The 17989-nt window shown below is 54.0% G+C and overlaps 1 protein-coding gene across 2 annotated transcripts in view; it reads right to left on the reverse strand.

Moving 5' to 3' along the window:
* ECE1 (endothelin converting enzyme 1) overlaps nt 1-17989 on the reverse strand; it is a 96188-nt gene that overhangs the window by 46188 nt on the left and 32011 nt on the right. Inside the window, exon 2 of one of the 2 annotated variants that reach the window (XM_028155396.2) lies at nt 3053-3139. In XM_028155396.2, the coding sequence (XP_028011197.1) occupies nt 3053-3139 (87 nt within the window). Of the gene's footprint in view, nt 1-3052; nt 3215-17989 lie in introns of those variants that run through there. The other variant, XM_008148126.3, reaches the window with a different exon arrangement.

A 17989-nucleotide genomic window follows, 5' to 3' on the forward strand; every position in this document is an offset into this window, starting at 1 on the left:
TAAGTGAGTTGCTTCCAGGTCTGAGAGCCCATGACAGGCAAGGCCGGGGCACCGTGTCAGAGCTAGCTGACTGTGAATTCTGCACGCGGGCCACAGTGACTGATTTTGGGGACTCGCAATGAATTTGTGACTAAAATATGAGCTAAAGGAAAAGGAAACCCCTTTCCGATGAGGCACAGGGAGAACTTGGCTCCGGCTAAATTCAACATTTTGTTGGTCTATTCAGTAATGAAGGTGGCAAGTTTGGCTGAAAGATGCAGGTTTTCACTGGCCAGGATCCGCATCAGTAACTGGAGTTGGTAGAACCGATGGGCTTCAAAGTCTTGAAAAACCAAGTAGCTTATTTTTATAGCTGCCTGTCAGGAGGGGAAGATTTGGGAAGACCGGGTCCCTTTTAAAAAGCCTAAACTGGAGGGTACAGTTGTGTTTCTAGCAACCAACTCATAGGAAATTATCCAAAAGGCTAAAAGAGGGTCATCAGTAGCGTTACGGTGTTTGGGCCTATTGTCCAACTATAGCGATTGACTGTATTTTTCTATATTGGTGCCATGAGGTATTATGGTTTTTAAAAATATACTTTTTATTGATTTTTAGAGATAGAGAAAGGGAGGAGAAAGAAACATCAATGTGAGAGTGAAACATCGATCTGCTGCCTCCTGTACGCCCCCTACTCGGGATTGAGCCCAAAACCCAGGCATGTGCCCTGACTGGGAATTGAACTGGCACCCTTTCCGTGCAAGGATGATGCTCAACCAGTTGAGCCACACTGGCCAGGGTGAGGTACTATGTTCTGTAATGGCAGCATGTTTTGGAGGTTTTCAACAACCTCCAATAGAAAAATGCTTATTAAGTGGCATTCAATGAGAAAAGCAGGATGCAACGTCGAGTCCTCAACTATGTTTAAAAATATATACATGCAAATATAAATAACCAGAAGTGGTTATCTGTGAGCAGTGGGATTACTGTTTATTTTTAAACCTTTTTTAAAATACTGGGTTCCCCTCTACCCCCCACAAATGAGCATGTAAAGTTGATATATTGGGGAAAAAACCCAATGACTAAACACATAAAATTAGCCCTAGCCAGCTTGGCTCAGTGGATAGAGCATCGGCCCGTGGACTGAAGGGTCCCAGGTTCGATTCCAGTCAAAGGCATGTACCTTGGTTGCAGGTTCCCCGGGCCCTGGTCGGGGTGCATGCAGGAGGCAACCAATCAATGTGCCTCTCCATGTTTCTTTCTGTCTCTCCCTCTCCCTTCCACTCTCTCTAAAAATCAATGGAAAAATATCCTCGGGTGAGGATTTACAACAACAACAAAAAAATCCCAAAAAACAAAAACCATAAAATTCATAGAAAGCTCTGCTTTGTAAGAGGGGGTGGATAGGTTCTCGACTCTCAGGAGGAAAAAGCATTGGATTTGGGGCGGTTGTGGAGGCTTAAGGCAAGCCAGACTGGGTACCCACAGAAATGCCCCAAATCCCTGGGGCAACTTTTTCGGCTTTTCCTGTATAAGAAGGGAGCACTGCATCCAGTTTGGTATAGGGACACCAACACTGCACTCCAACCCACATGATATCTCTGTGACCACCCGAACCTCCCTAATCTCTCTCAGCCTCAGCCTTATCGAGTGTAATATGGCCGCAGGGGCCCTTACCTCAGAGGTCATAAAAGCAACCATCACAGCAGGCCCCGTACTATGCATTACGCCCACTTTCTCTAACTCCCATTTTACAGATGAGGAAGTTGTGGTTTAAAGGGAGTAAGCAACTCACCCAAGACCTTGAGTGGAGTCAGAATTTAAACCTGGGCCCCCGGCTTCAGGGACTGAGCTGCCTTCACTCAGGCCAGGCAGCCTCGGGGGTGGGGTGGGGGGTGGGGATGGACACACTCCGTGACCTGAAAAGGGCTATTCCCACGTGGGCCGCTATTGTGACGGTAACAACACGGCACATTATTTTGTTGTGCATTCCAAATGCTTTTGTGCTGATATATTTAGAACCTGCTGTGGAAGATGAGACTAAAAAGATTGCTGATTAGATTCTGTTTTGATTGGTGAAGGGAAAAGTGCCTGCCGCAGAAATCTCATTTCCTGCTGGATTTAGCCTTTTAAGAAGTGTCCGCAGGGAAGAGGTGGGTTTGATTTCTCACTCCCAGGTTTCTAGCTCTGTGACCCTCAGCGAGGAGGCTTCCCTTTCAGAGCCTCAGTTCCCCGCCGGGAAGTGGGAAAAGTAACCCCTACAGCTCATGGGGTGGCCCTGAAGGTGAAGGAGGATAATGTGGGTAAGGGCAGGGTCATGAGTTCGGATCTCCCTGGACCCAACTAGCTTGGAGGAAAGACAGTTCCCGCAGGGAAAGAGCAGAAAGCAGCCCTGCTCCCGGCTGAGCCACAAGACAGGGAGGTGGTGGGCAGACTGGATTCTCGCCGGCGAAGACCCGCTGCTGAAAAGTGGCAGGGAAAGGGGGCAGAAGATGGTTCTCTTCCCCCCCTCCCGCCCCCTACCCCCCACCCTTCAGGTATTTGGGTGGAAAGAGGAAGAACAGAGTAAGCTACCAGATAGGGTGACCACCTGCTGAGTGTGCCCAGGACGGAGAGGGGGTTATGCCAACAGTTTCAGACTCTGCCGGTAACAGCAGGCTGTGTGGTCCAGGGCAAGTCCCTCAGGGCCCAGGAACGGCCTCCTCTGTGAAAGGGAACTGGACCAGTTCAGCTCCAGAGGGTACCGAGAGTGTGGGCTTCAACCCTGCCACCTGGGCTGTAGTTCCCCCAGTTGGTGGGGAGGATTCTGGAGGATTCGGGGGACGGGCAGAGCTGGCGAGGGGGGGCTGGTGGGGAAGCTCAGCGCCCCAGGGGCACTTTTGCCCCAGAAAGGCATCTTCCCACGGAGCCCAGTCTGCCTAGGGCTTTGGACTGGCACGGACCCCTCTGGGGCTGGCAGGATGGGGGCGGAGGTGCGCGGGGGGAGGAGGAGGGTGGGAGGAAGGGGAGCACCAGGGCGCATGCCCAGTCCCCCCCCACCCCAGGGCGGGAGTCTCACAGAGGGCCGGGCTCCTACCTGCAGGCCGTTTGGGTACCCGTCGCCCTCGGAGAGTGAGTCCACCAAGTCCTCTTCATCCAGCGTGGCCCGCTTGTAGGTCGACATCTGCAAGGCCAAGTGCAGCACGGACTCCCTCAGCGCCTCCATGGCTCTCACACCCGAATGGGGGAAATGGGGAAGCGGCCAGGCGCCGCTGCCACCACCACCGCCGCCACCACCACCACCTCCGCCACCGCCTCCGCCGCGCCCCGCCCCGGCCCGGACACCGAGACCAGCCCACCGACCAGCCCGCCGCGGGGAGGGGGTCCCGCCTCCCCACCACCCTGCGCTTCGGCCGCGCCGCCCTCACCCCCAGCGCCGACAGCGCTGCCGCCAGTGCGCCCCGCGGCCACACGCTCGGCATGCTGCGCCCCGAGACGCCGGGGTCCCCGCCGCCGCCGCCGCCGCCGCCGCCGCCGCCGCCGCCGCCGCGCACCCGCACCCGGCAGGTCTGGGCGGGCTGGGCAGCGGCCGGCATTGCGCCACCTTCGCGGGCGGAGCCAGGACAGCGCACAGCTCAGGTTCCCTCCCGGCCCCCCAGGAGACCCCCAAGGCCCAGGGGAGACCTCCCTTTCCCAGAGATCAGGGCGCAGCCAACACCTGGCCCTAGCCGGCAGGGGCCTGGCAGCAGCCTCTCCTGGTGAGAAACCTTAAGCCCCCTCCATAACGCCCGACGGCAGCTACCAAGGGTCAGGTGTTAGGAAGGCGCCCCTAGTTTGGCCCACAACAGTGAGGGGTCCCTCCCACCATTAGCCTGTAGGTGCGGCGGCGGCCCCCCCCCCCCCCATCTGAGCTGCAAAGATGAGTGGGAAAGAAGAGGTAGAATAAAAAAGACAGGTATCTCCCCCTCCCCCGTCCTCTAGCTCGAGGGTCTTTAAGCCAGAGTTCATGAATGATTTCAGAAAATCCCAGAGAACTGCCCTGACATAGAAAGAAAAAAAAAAAAAAGCTGAGTGTACGGGTGGCTGGAGGGGAATCCAGTGCTTGCCTCCAAGCTCCAAGGTGTGACTTCCCCCCAAACCCTCAGCTTCAGGTCTCTCCAAGGGGTCAAAGCCTCAAGCAGGTGCTCTCCCCCCCCCCCCCCTGAGGTCTCTCAGGGGCCCTGTGACCTCCGCTGGAAAAGTGGGCGCTCTCCGATGCGGGGTGCTCAAGTAAAGACTCTGGACACCCATTTTCCCTTGCACCCAAGACCCTAAACCCTCCACTTCAAGTGAGACCTGGACTCCCCTACATTTTTCCAGCTCCCCAAAAGCACTTCTGTTCATTTCCCTATCTGATGCTGACAGCACAGGTCCGTGTGAAGCCACAGGCTCAGAGAGGGTCGCAGCCACGCCGAGTGAATCCGAGTCCTCTCCGCAGCCACAGCGGGTCTTTCAAAAGGGAATGCGAATCCTGTCGCTCCCTGGCTTACGACTCTGTAGGGACAGTGCCCCGTGACCCTGCCCACCCGATCCTCACCTTGTGCTGCTCCCCACCTCACTCTCCTAGACCCTCACTGTGTGGCCCTCACGGTTGTTCAGATTCTCCAAGTTTCTCCTCCCCTCCCCCCAGACATTTATTTATTTATTTATTTAATACGTTTTTATAGGTTTTTTAAGAGAGGAAGGGAGCAGGAGAGAAGCATCGATGTGATAAACACCTATCGGCTGCCTCCTGCATGCCCCTACTGAGGATGGAGCCCACAGCCTGGGCATATGTATGGCCTGACTGGGAACTGAACACGGGACCTTCTGGTGCATGGGACCACGCCCAACCAACTGAACCACACTGACCAGGGCCAGACCTTTATTATTATTTTTTTCACTTCTTTAAGAGAAAAGATTTTTTTTTAGCCCTAGCTGGTTTGGCTCAGTGGATAGAGCATGAGCCCCCAGACTAAAGAGTCCCGGGTTAGATTCCAGTCAAGGGCATATCCCTCGGTTGAAGGCTTGACCTTGGTCAGGGCACATGGAATAGGCAACAATCGATGTGTCTCTCACATCGATGTTTCTCTCTGTCCTTCCCCTGCCCTTCCACTCTCTCTCTAAAAAAGAAAAGAAAAGAAATCAATGGATAAATATCCTCAGATGAGGATTAAAAAAATTTTTTTTTAAGATTTTTTATTGATTTTTTTAGGGAGAGAGAAACATTGATGTGAGAAGAAAACATCGATCATCTGCCTCCTGCACATTCCCCAATAGGAATCAAGCCTGCAACCTGGGCATGTGTCCTGACCAGGAATTCAATGGGCATCCGTTCTGTTCCCGGGACGACGCCCAACCAACTGAGCCACACAGGCCAGGGCTACCCAGACCTTTATAGCACTGTTCCCTCTATCTGGAACATTCTTTTCTCATCTCTACTCCTCCCCTGGTCAGCTCCTGTTTTAGATCTCAACTGAAATGTCATCTCGTCAAATGTCCTGACTGCCCTAAGTAGCCCCTCAAATTCGGTATCACAGCACCCCATTATTCCCCTTTTAGTATTTATTGCAGCCTGCTACTACTCCTTTTTTTTTTTTTTTTACATTTATCTCCTGCCCTTCCCCAGAATTGTGAGCTTTATCTGGACTGGGACCTGTTCTGGCAGAGAATCCCATCACCTGGCTACTGTAGGTGCTCAATAAACAATTAAAGTGAGTGATGGAACAAGTGGAGGGGAAGTGACAAGTATCCTTTAAATCCTTCTGCATCTAACTTTGCAATGCCCAAGGACAAAGGACACTTGTGTAAGGGGCACAAGTCCGGGGCAAGCAGAGTACTATGGCAAGATTTTTTTTTTTTAATCCTCATCTGAGGATATTTTTCCATTGATTTTTAGAGAGAGTGGAAGAGAGAGGTAAAGACAGAGAAATATCAATGTGAGAGACGTGAGAGAAACACATTGATTGGTTGCCTACTGCAGGAGCCCCAACCAGAGCCCGGGCCGGGGAGGAGCCTGCAACCAAAGTAAGTGCCCTTGACCGGAATCGAACCCAGGACCCTTCGGTCTGCAGGCCGACGCTCTATCCACTGAGCCAAACCAGCTAGGGCTTTATGGCAAGAATTTTAATCCTGGAGCCTTCTGCCTCACTCCCATGGGGTGAAGGAGGGAAAGGGCTCCTAGGCTTCTGCACTTCACGCTGGGTTACAGCTGAGCCTTTTCCGAAACTAGGACAGTTGGTCACACGAAGTAACAGGTGTCAAACACTCAAGGAAAAGACACTTAAGAAAGAAGTTCAGTTCTCCAAGCATCCCCCCTTCCTGGCTCAGCAGATACTATTTCCGGGACACCTAGGGGTCTGAGGTATTCGTCAGCTCTTTTACCCATCATCTCATTTAAGCCTCTCACCCTTCCCTCTGAAGCAGGTCTTACTGGCCCCTTTCACAGAGCCTAAAACTGAGGCTCAGGGAAGAAACCTGCCTGAGAGGTCACCCTTTCTGGGAAGCTCGCCTGACCACCCTCCCCTGACCCCAGGCAGCCTCTGATCCCTGCTCTGTACCCCCCTAACTCCCCACCCCTGACCCCAGGCAGCCTCTGATCCCTGCTCTGTACCCCCCCCCCCCGAACCACCCACCCCTGACCCCAGGCAGCCTCTGATCCCTGCTCTGTACCCCCTCCAACCCTCCACCCCGCACGATCTCCCACCCCATGTTTTCTTCTATGGAAGTACACAGCACTTTAGACTCTAAATGGGAGAATCTTGAAGGCAGGGATTGAATCTCGTGGGGGCTGGAAGCTCCTGGTGGAGGTGGGGGGGCTGCCCCTGCCCTGTACCCCACTGCAGCCTGTCTGCAGACAGATGAGGGAGATCACATACCTGTCTGCAGACGAGGAGGAAAGCTCACATACCTCCCAAGCAGAAATCCACAGAGATGGAGAGCTGTTTATTTCTCCACACACAAAAGACGAGGGGCCCTTCCGGGAACGCCTGCCCGCCAGGGGCCCTGAAGTGAAACTGAACCCCCGCAGGCGTGGGAATGGCTTAGTGGGCTCTGTTAGGTGGGAGCTCCGGAGGCCCCAGCAGGTGAGTGACATTCCAACCACAATGGCAGCCCTATCTTTGTTCCCGCCCACAGCCAGGGCAGGGCCTTCCATTCAGGTCTTGGATCCCCACACCCACCTAGAGCCTTAGCCTCAGCCTCAGCCTCAGCCTCAGCCTCAGCAGGTATCACATTTTACAAGAGAAGTGGAAGGGGGTGGAGCGGGAGACCCAACACCCACTAAGTGATGCTTGACAAACTCTCTCCTGACCCCACAGCACTCTGTGAAGTGGGAACCAGCACCTCCACTTCACCGATGAGAAGGCTGAGAATTAGGGAGGAGATGGGACTTGTCCTCTTCACCCCTCCCCAGGCCCCACCCAAGTCACCTGGCTAGACAGCCAGGGAGCCAGGAGGTGACTCCCTGCACACCGACTTCATGATTCTGCCACCAGAGAACCCCAGCAGCACAGCTAGCAAATGGCAGAGCCGGGCCGGGAACCTGGGTCCTGCCTCCTGGTCCCACGCTCATCGAGGAACGGGGAGCTGCTTCCTCAGGTGGCACTGAGCTGGCAGGGCGGCCAGCGCTCCATCTCCCTAATTGCCTCATTTGCGGCTGTGGGTGCCACGCCTGGCCTCGAGCTTGTGGGGAGGTGGGGGACAACCTCTGCTTTGTGGAGCCTGTACCTTGATCTGCTGGTTCCTGTCCCGCCCCACCCCACAGAGCCCGGGAGGATAATCCGGCCTGATGTTCCCGAGGAGGGCTTGGTGAGACCGAGGCCGGAGGAGCCACAGCCGCAGAGGAGGTGATGAAAGTCAGATGCGGGCGTGACGCTGCCAGCTCTGGAAACCCCACCCTGTGGAAATCACAGGCCCGGGGTGAGCAGAAATGAGGAATCTAGATGCTCACGTAGCTCTGACGACAAAGGCCTGATGGCTCTGGCGGTTGGTTTGCCCAAGGCAGGGGATCTTCAGAGAATTTTGGAGCATGTCAGAGGCAGGAAAGAGCAGCTCCTGAGTGAAACTCACAGGCCTGGGACTCCGAGGCCACACCCTCCAATCTGTTTTCAGGGTGGATTTCTGAGCCTCCGCTCCTTAGGGATACAGCCCTTTGTGGCCAAGGGCCCTGTCGATTCCTGCCTCTCTGGTGCCGGTAATTAGCTGAGATTTGCTAAATCCTCATATGTCATCTCACACAACCACTCACGTTATATGTTAAATACTTGCATTTAATAGACACAATAAGGTAGGACGTAAAAGCTCTAGATCCAAACCTCAGTTCAGATCGCCACTCTGCCACTTCCCAGCTGTGTGACCTTGGGCCAGTGACTCGGCCTCTCTGTGCCTCAGCTGTCTCATGTGTAAAACAGGGATGATAATAGCAGTACCTCCTTCACAGGACTGTTGTGATACTTAAATGAGTTAGTAACAGTTCTGGGCAAACAGCAAGTGACTACTAAGTGTTAGCAGTTATTATTTGTATAATTCTTTCTTATAAAACACAGGCTCAGAAACTTTCAATTGACCCCCACCTCCTAAAGAACAAAATCCAAACTCCTTAGCTTGGCATTCAAGGACTCCCCTATCTAGCCAGAACCAACCTTTCTAGGCTCACCCTCCACAGACCCTTCAGGTGTGTGGTCATCACTCTGACCCAAGATCTATCTCTGTGGGTGTTGAGGGCTCAACAGGAGTTCACCGAGGCCTTGATGCTTGCAAAGCCTTGTGCTTCCCGCTGAAGGGGGTAGCCCTGCATAGGATACGGTCCCCACCCTCAAGGGATCGGCACCTGATATTCTGCCTCTCAAGACTGTGAGTCCTCCACCCCAACTACCCTTTTCTTTCTCTGGCCTACCTCCTCCCCAGCCTGAAGGAACTATGCCCTGCCTGCTGGTGGGCCCTGGTATAGCACCTGCATTACATTCAGGCCTTTGTCTAGGCGTCTTTATCCTGGAATAGAAAGGATCTGGGGGGTAGGCAACAATCATCTTATTACCCTCTCAGAATTTAGTTGCTCGATAACAATCAAGTAGGATTCAAATAGGACAACCATGGCTAAGGGGCAAGATAGTAAAAATATGGCCATCCCTCCTGAGCATGACACCACGTGACATCTATTACTGCTATTACATTATCCATTACATTGCTCAGTGTCTTTCACACGTGACATTTCCATGTGGTTAATTTCTTTTTAAATGTGCCACAAAGTTCCTGAGAGAGTAAACAGCTTATTTGCTTTCTGATAACAGGAATCATAGGAATCGGCCCTATCCCTTTTTCCCTTGGCTGCCAGGAAGCTCATAGCCAAATCAGAAACTCACCTATGGGCATTTTCCTGGTCTTTATGTTCAGCTTTTTTTTTTTTACCCACATTTTCCACTGTATTTTTTCTTATCCTATTTTCTATTTCTACTACGTATCATTTTATGGAATGCATTTTAATCATCACGCATCCTGAATAAAGTGAATTAGAAAACAAAATGTATTAGGAATACCCCTTCCCTGATTGATTCTCCTGGGAAGGTAGCTTCAAGTTACTCAACACTGGAAGACTGAGGCAGTAAAGACAGACCCAGGTTTGACCCCAGGTTCCCTGGCTCAGGTGACCATGTCATTTTCCCTTTCAGGCCTCAGTTTCCTCATCTGTAAAAGGGGTTGTTGTGAAGAGTAAATGAGCTGAAACATGAACTTCCTGGTACGTAACATCCCACCCCAAAGTGAACTGGTACCTGATGGACCTGCTGAAGCATCCACCTCCTACCTGCTTTTCTTTATTTTCCTTCCCTACTTTTCCATTTGCTTCTGCCCTTGTCTGTATTTTCTGACCTTGGCCTTAGTTCAGCCAACACTTGGCATTAGTCTAGCCCTGCTGCTGTACTCAGGGCAAAAATAACAGGCTGAATGTCAAGGTGAATGTCAACAGTGAGACGTCCAATCCAACTCACCAAGAGCAAGTATGCACTCATGATGTGATGTGCGTGGTAATTTACCTTCCTCCTAAAAACACGTCACCCCAATCCAATCACGAGAAAAACATCACACAAATCCCAACCCAGGCACATTCTACAAAACACCTGCCTGGCACTTCTCAGAACTGTCCAGGTCTTCAAAAACAAGGCCAGTCTGAGGACTGTCACAGCCAAGAGGAGCTTAAGGAGACATGACGACAGGATGTAATGGGGTGTCCTGGATGGGATTCTTGAACAGAAAGAGTATATGAGTTAACACTAAAGCAATCTGAATAATGACAGACTTCGGTTCGCAATCACGTACCAGCATCAGTTCATTAACTGTGAGAAATGTACCACAAATACAGGGTGAGGCGAAAGTAGGTTTGCAGTTGTGAGCATGTGAAACACAGTTTATTCTTGTATTATTATTATTATTTATTAATCCTTATATTATTTTCCTTACAAACAACTATAAACCTACTTTTGCCCTGCCCTGTGTAAGATGTTAGTAACGGGAAACTAGGTGTGGGGTAAGGGAAATCTCTGTGCTACCTTGCCAACGATGCTAAAAACCTAAAACTGTTCCGAAATAAAACGTTTATTAAAACAAAACTGGCTGCCCCCCTAAAACAGAAAGCAAGAGCCGTCAACTCCAACACAAGCGCAGCACTGCCTGCTTCTCAGGCTCTTTTATACACGTATGTGTGTCTCACGATCACCCTGTGGGATAAGCCCTGGGACCCCCATTTTACAGATGCAGAGACTGAGGCCAGAGAAAGGAGGCAGCGTGCCAGTTAGCGGCAGCCTGGGTGGGGTTCAACCCCAGACCTTCTTGGCCCTCTCAGGGCCCCGCCTCTTTTCTCACGCCACCTTAGAACCTGGCTCTCTAGCCAGACCTCCTTCAGAGATGACAGGCTGGCCCAGGGGAGAGGTGGGAAACTGGGAGGATATGACAGAGGCTGGGGGAGGGAGACTCCACTTTGTGCCACCCCGGGGTCAGCTGGAGCTGGAGGCCTGAGCATGGAGAGGGGGAAGGTGGGCAGAAGTTACGGAGAGGGTTGACCTAAGGTGAGACTCAGGGGGAGACCGGAAGGCCAAGAGCACAGAGCGGACGTGGGCGGCCAAGGTTGCTAACTGCCTCATCGGGGAAGGTGGCAGCCCTGCCAGCCAATGAGTCAATCGCTCTGGTCTGGACCAGAGTCCCAGGCTGGGCTCCCCATAACGTGCGGGCAGTGGGAGACTCGCCCACACACGCAGGGAACTGGAAAGCACTTGGCCAGGTGTTGACTCATCTGCCCGGGGGGCCCTGGAAGGCACTGAGAGCCTTACCTAGTGCTGCCAACTGACAGCCTCAGGGCTGGCGGAGGCCGTCCCACACCCAAAGCTGGCCGGCAAGTCTGCCTTTCCCCCGACACAGGCCACTCATCGCACCGCTGACCGTCCAGCCCCGTGCACGGCTCCTACCACGCCTCTCTCCATCCCACCCGCCTGACAGCCTCCATCTGTCATCTCTGCCTTCTGTCCAGGCCCATGACTCTGTCCCCTTCCCTCGAAGCCTTCCCTGATTAGCCCTGGAGCGCCCCCCCCCCCCGATCTCTAATTATCATCCCCCCCCCCCCATCACTCCCCAGTCCCTCATCTCCCAGTTGGCTCCAAGCAGAGCCTTCTAAATTGCCTGATATGATCCAGTCAGTCACCTTCACACGCTGGCTCCCTGGAACTGGCAGAAGAAAGCATGCTTCCTGGCCTGGCTCCCAACCCCCCCCTCCTACCCCCAGGCTCTGGCTCCCACCCAGTCGCTCTCTCACCACTTCTCCCTCACGTGTTCGAACCTCGGTAAAATATGAGTGTGCTTCCTGCTTTGCTTCCAGGCCTTTGCATATCTACTGCCCTCTGCCTGTGAGGCCTTTCTTCTCATCCTTCCCCCGGCTACCTCTTCAGCTCAGATGCCTCTTCCTCCAGGCAGCCCTCTCAGACTTCACTGTGACCCGTCCCGCTGGCTCCCCAGCCGCACCCTGCATGGCCTCCTAGCAACTCATCCCAACAGACCACAGCCAAGTGCAGCTGTGTGACCTGCACCAAGTCACCCCCCTTCCTTTCTGGGCTGTGGTTTTCTTGTTTATCAGATGAAGAGGATAATGGTACCTACTCCTTCGGGTCTGTATATATATTAAATAAAACAAGACACTCAAAGTCCTCAGCCCAGTGCCTCACGGGAAGCAGCCCTGAGTAAATGCTAGCGTGTGTGGTGGTGGGTTCAGAAAGGGCCGGCTCTCCCAGTCACACTGAGAATGACGGAAGACGGGGAGGGAAGGGAAACCCGGAGGGCCGAAGACATGCCCGGTGCTGGCCCTGGTACTTGCTGACACCTATCATCGCCTGACTCTTCCCCGTTGCATACTGTAAAACGATTGCCATTTCGGGAGGGTGAGTAACTTGCCCGAGTCCTAGATCTGGTAAATAACAAAGCCTGTATCTATGCCCAAAGCTTGTGGTTTTGCCATTACAACAAGTAAAATGGCAGCCCCAACCCACTCCATCCTGACCACTGAGGCATCACCTCCGGGCCAGGTTAAAGGGGCGGAGTTGTCCACTCTGATCTCTGAGCACCGCGTTGGGGACAGACCGGAACCCTGCAGCTGGCCCCGAGCTGTGCGGGACAGCCCGGTGAGTCCTCAGCTGAGGGGACCGAGTGTGCCAACTTGCTGACCTAATCACATAAAACTCAGGACAACGTTAATCTGTCTCGCTTAATGATGTTTATGAGGACGATGGTGACAGAGCTGCCCAGTACTTAGGCTCACCCAGGAAGCAGCTCATGGCAATGGCTGTAATTAGTATTTGTGTTGCACAGGGGCAGGTGAGGGCTGGGAAGAAGGAAGAGGGAGGAGGAAGCAGGTAGGGCAGGGAGGGGACTCCTGGGATCCAGAACTGAGCGTGGCCAGGGCCCTCATAGTTTGTGCCAGGCGCTGTGCCAACCAACTCACGTGGACCATCCTGCTGAACGCCCGTGATAACCCCGTGACGGGGGTCCTATTACCCCTTTTCTAAGGTGAGGAAGCAGGCTCAGAGATGTCCGTTCACCTGTCCAGGGTCACACAGCCAGTGAAGAACAGAGCCAAGATTCACACAGGCTTGCCCATCTCCCCCTCCAGCCCAGGTGATGTCCTGGACAGCGGGCGGTCATCAGGGCTTGGGCTGGAAGGCAGGTCTATATTCTGGTCCCGGCTGGACACTGCCTTGCCCTGGGCCTCAGCAAGTGACTTCCCCTCTCCGGAACACAAGGAGAAGGTGTGGCTGTCCGACTGGGAGTGGCTAAGAGTGTGGACTTGGGAGCGAGGCTCCTTGGATCCTAATCTTGGGGCAAGCTACTGCACCATCTGAGCCTCAGTGTCCTTGTCCAAAAAATGGAGATCAGTGTCGCCCTCATAGGGTTGTGAGGGTTAAATACGTTTAAAAACTTAGAACAATGCCTGAGTATTATTATCCTTTATGGGGAAAATATGGGCTTTGGAGTCAGTTTTTCCATCTGTAAAATGGGAAGGCAGTTGCTGAATTAGACAGTGGTTCATAAGCATATACCTTTTAATCTCGTAGAGCCCTTTATTTTAAAAACTTAACATGGCAACCCAAATATAAAAGAGATACAAGCGGGGCCCTGGCCACTGTGGCTCAGTTGGTTGGAGTGTCATCTCATGTACCAGGTCGCGGTTTGATTCCTCATCAGGGTTGTGGGTTTGATCCCCCGTCGGGGCGTGTACAGGAGGCAACCAATCGATGTATCTTTCATATCGATGTTTCTCTCCCTTCCTCCCTCTCTAAAATCAGTTTTTTAAAAAAGAGAGAGATATAAGTGGTACTGCCGCTTACGTATCCAATGACCCATTCCTTAACCCCAAACCTGGCTTCCTCAGAGGATCCAAGGAACGGAGTTTGAACATCACTCCTGTACATTCCTCTCAGAACTAATGAATGGCTCTAAGGCTCTGAGAAGGGAGGCACGGTGGATGCAGGAAATGAGCGCCTGAGCTGGCTGGGCTTGCGCTGCCCAGCGGAGGTGCAGGTGGGCACAGGGAGGTGTGGGACAGGCCCGGCCATGCCCGGGGTGGAGTTCACTGGACCTGCTGGCGGCCACCATTCAAGCTAGATAACCATCTCCCCGAGAGGCAACTGACAGCAGAAGGAAGAACAATGGACTCGGGTCAGGTGATGGGCCCACATTCTAGCCCAGCCACATGGCCGTGGGCAGCTCATGCCACCTCTCTGGGCCTCACGGTCCTCAACTGTGAGGTGAGGATGACAGGACAAAACCAAGTCACATGCATGTGCAGGCTGTGCGACGGTGAAAGACTGCCCCAAGTTCACATGTTCAATTGTTCTCGCAGATTATTTCCCTTCCTAAGAGCACAGAGTTTGGAGCCAGACTATGAAGTTGAAGTCTCAACTGCGCCATGTACTGGCTGTGCCAGGGTTCAGTTACCGAACCTGTTCCCTCGTGTACAGGGACGAAAAGGACTTAGCACAGTGTTTGCTGCTCTTGGATCTGGGGGAACAATAACTAAGGGCAAACTTGCTCCCCAGTGCCCTTGTCCAGTGCAGACATAGCTGACGAGGGGCGAGTGTGCCTGGCCCACGGAAGCGCGCAGGGGCAAAGGCAGGAGTTGGAATCTTTTTGGTTCTGTGCTAAAGTGTGGCTTGAGCTTCCCTGGGCTACACTGGGGGTATGTCTGTCCTGTCCTTAAAAGACCAATTCCATTCCATTGATTCCTGTTTACTGAGCACCTATCATACGCCAGGCCTTCACCGTAACCCTGCATGGTAGGTAGCACTGTCCCCATTTGCCAGATGAGGAAACTGAGACTCAGAGAGGTGATGTGACTACCACAGGGCCAGGGTGCCCCCTTCACAATGCACAGGATCTGGAGCCAGGCCCGGAGGACTTCGCTGGTGTGGAGGCCGCTGACGGGCTTGTGAGGACCCTGGGGACCAGCCCACATCACTAGGAGTTCTGGCAGAAAGTGGCATCCTCAGAGTGAGGAGACCCAAATGGCATTAGGTCTTACTCAGAAAACAACCTTGACCTGAGAGGAACCAGCAGCCCCGAGTGGCCGAGTCCCCTAAAGCCCAGTGCCATGCTACCTCCTCCAGGAGGTCCTCCTGGACCAGTCCTGCCACCTCATCGCTTCTCTGGCCCACGGTCCACAGGCCTTTGCTATGCACCAGAACACTCTACATGCATCACTTATTTAATCCTGCCAACCACTTCCTGGTTGATCTCTACTTCTCTGAGCCTCGACTTCAAAAAACAACCAGGATAGTAATGGTAAGCGTGCATTTAGCGCTTACTTCCTATGGGAGCCTGGCTTGGTGACACAGACAAGATAAAGGCTGAGAGGAGTCTGGCCTCTCCCTGCCAGGCTCGGGAGCTGTCCCTGCCAGTGACCGCAGACCCTCTTTCCCCACAACTAACTCCTGTCCTGAGGAGTGCAGCCAAGTGCCGCAGAAGGAGCCCCGGAGTGGGAGCCAGGAGCGCAGGTTTGGGTCCTGGCTGTGCCCTCTCCGGGCTGCTTCCTCTCGTGCCCCCACCCCCAAGGTGGGAGGGGATGATGGAAATGCAGTCTTGTTTTGCCAGGTGATCCTTATCTTCTCCTTCCCAAGTGATAGGCTTGTCTGGACCGAACACCATGGGGTGGGGATGCCCCAGCCACCAGCTCCCCTGGCAGCAGCAGCCTCGCCCTGGGCCCTGCCTGCTGATGCTTTCCCTCTCCCCTGCCACCCTCCTGGGCCTGGGCTCTCCCTCTGCCAGGTTCCTGCTTCTTCTGCCCCTACTTGCCCAGTGCTCGCTGACACCCTCCTCAAGCATCAGCCGGGCTTGCCCCTTCCCAACCTCACCCCTGGCTGCTTTCCTAAGATGGGGCTCTGCCACCTGACAGCCACGGTGCCCGGACCTGAGAATTCCCACGCCAGGGCAATGGCAGCGGGCAGGGCCGAGGCTCTCATGGCTTGTCCAGATGGGTAGCACCCTTACTAGCTGGCAAATCTGCACCCCAAGTAGCATAACCATCCCTGGCAGCCTCACCCTCTCTCCCCAGGGGGAGTGTGTGTAGTGGTTAGGAGCTTGGACTCTGGAACCAGTCAGGGTTCAAGTCTCAGCCAAGTACTCACTCTATAACCTTGGGCAAGTCACCTAATCCCTCTCTATGGCTCAGCTTACTCATCTGTAAAATGGATTATTAACAAATTGTTAGGAGGATTAGATGACTTAATAACACTGAGCACTTAGACTGGGACCTGAAACAAAGGACCCACTCAACAAACATCAGCTATTGCGATTCCGAACCCTCTGATCAGCCCGAGGCAGGACTCCCAGCTGGCAGGCCACAGGTCGGGTCTGGCTCGCCGAGGTGCTGTCAAAGGTGGTGAAATGCCAACATTGAGAAGATTGGACACCAAACCAGCATTTTCAGCTTTCCTTAAAAGACAAACAAACACCAAAACAAAACAAAACAAACACTGGACAATGCTGGGCCCACATTCTCAAGTGGCAACCGCCAGCTGGAGCCAGGAGTGGCTGTCCCCCCCTGGACAGGCCTCGAGTCCCCGGCGCACCACGGCCACCCCACCCCACCCCCTCCTTGTCTCCTCCTCTCTGGGGCCGAGCGTCGGCTGCCATTTTCCTCATGCTGGTGCCGGTGCTGATAACAAAGAGAAAAGAAACCTTTCTTGTACCCTCGTCTCGGTGGGAGATGATGTGTGTGAGGCTTAAACACAGGCAGCACTCGCGTGTGGTGACAGACAATCAGAACAGCAATCCATCGCCCTGAGGACGGGACTTTCTGGGGAAATGGAATGTTCTGGAAATGTCCTCTATCGTGATGCCCCCGTGGTGACACGGGTGTGTCCAAACTCATCGAACTGCTTGCTTCTGGCCCGTGCATTTTACTCTAAGTATGTGACACCTCAATAAGAGAAAAAAGGTGGAAACGCGAAAAATAGGTCAGGAGGGTCTCATGCAGCCTCAGGGGCTGACTCTTTCTCGTGGGTGCGAAGGAAATGCCTGTGAGCTTAATACGCTGACAACTGTGAAAGAAGACACAACTCGGGGGGCCCCTGGGAAATCGCCCGGTTGCCCTGCCCACGTGTGAGTGTGAGACCTACAGTCTAAGGCCGCGAATGACTGCCCTCGAGAGCTGTCTAGAGCCACGAGGTCCAACAGAGGCCACTAGCCCCCTGGGGCTACCGATCAAAAAGTAAACTCCTCACTTGCACCAGCCACATTCCGAGTGCTCCATAGCCACCCGGGGCTCACGGACAGCACAGATGCAGAACACCTGCATTTTCACAGCGAGTTGGACTTGTCGGTGCTGGTGTCCACGCCCAGCTACAAACGCGGGCGAACTGCTGGGTCCGCTGCCAGGGCAGGCACCATGGTCACGGCCGTGCAGCGCCTGACACAGAGCAGGTGCTCGGTGAACACGAGCTAATGAATGAACAAAGGCACGCGAAGCCAACAGTCAAACCCGGGCCTCCCGCACCAACGCCGACTGTGGGGGCCTCCAGGGCTGGTCTCTCCTCCCTTCCGGGACCAGGCACATGGACCCATGTCCTCAGGAGCGCTCCGAGCCCCAGGGCCTGCAGGAGCGCCGATGTGCCAGCCGTCCTACCTGAATCCAGAACAGCACGGCAGCGGTGGGAGGGGTAGCTGGGGGCATTTCTGTTTGTGAGAGTAGCTTTTGAAAAGGGGGGGCAGGGGCAGGTGGTAAGATAAAGCCGGCTGGGCCCGACTCTGCGGGTTCAGGAGGGAGGGCTGCTGAGCACAGGGAAAAATCTACGTTAGCCCCCATGCCCGGCTGCTGGAATTTGAGCTGGGCAACAGCCTCAGACACCCACAGACACTGCGGTGGTCAGAGTAGCTGGGACAAGGAGCCACCTCGATCCCCAAAGAGACACCGCCATCCTGTAAGGGCATGAACCCACTATCAGGGCAGGCCAGAATGGGACCCACCATGGGGGCTGCTGGGAGC

The sequence above is a fragment of the Eptesicus fuscus genome, chromosome 9 (genome assembly GCF_027574615.1).
Source record: "Eptesicus fuscus isolate TK198812 chromosome 9, DD_ASM_mEF_20220401, whole genome shotgun sequence".
Taxonomy (NCBI): domain Eukaryota; kingdom Metazoa; phylum Chordata; class Mammalia; order Chiroptera; family Vespertilionidae; genus Eptesicus; species Eptesicus fuscus.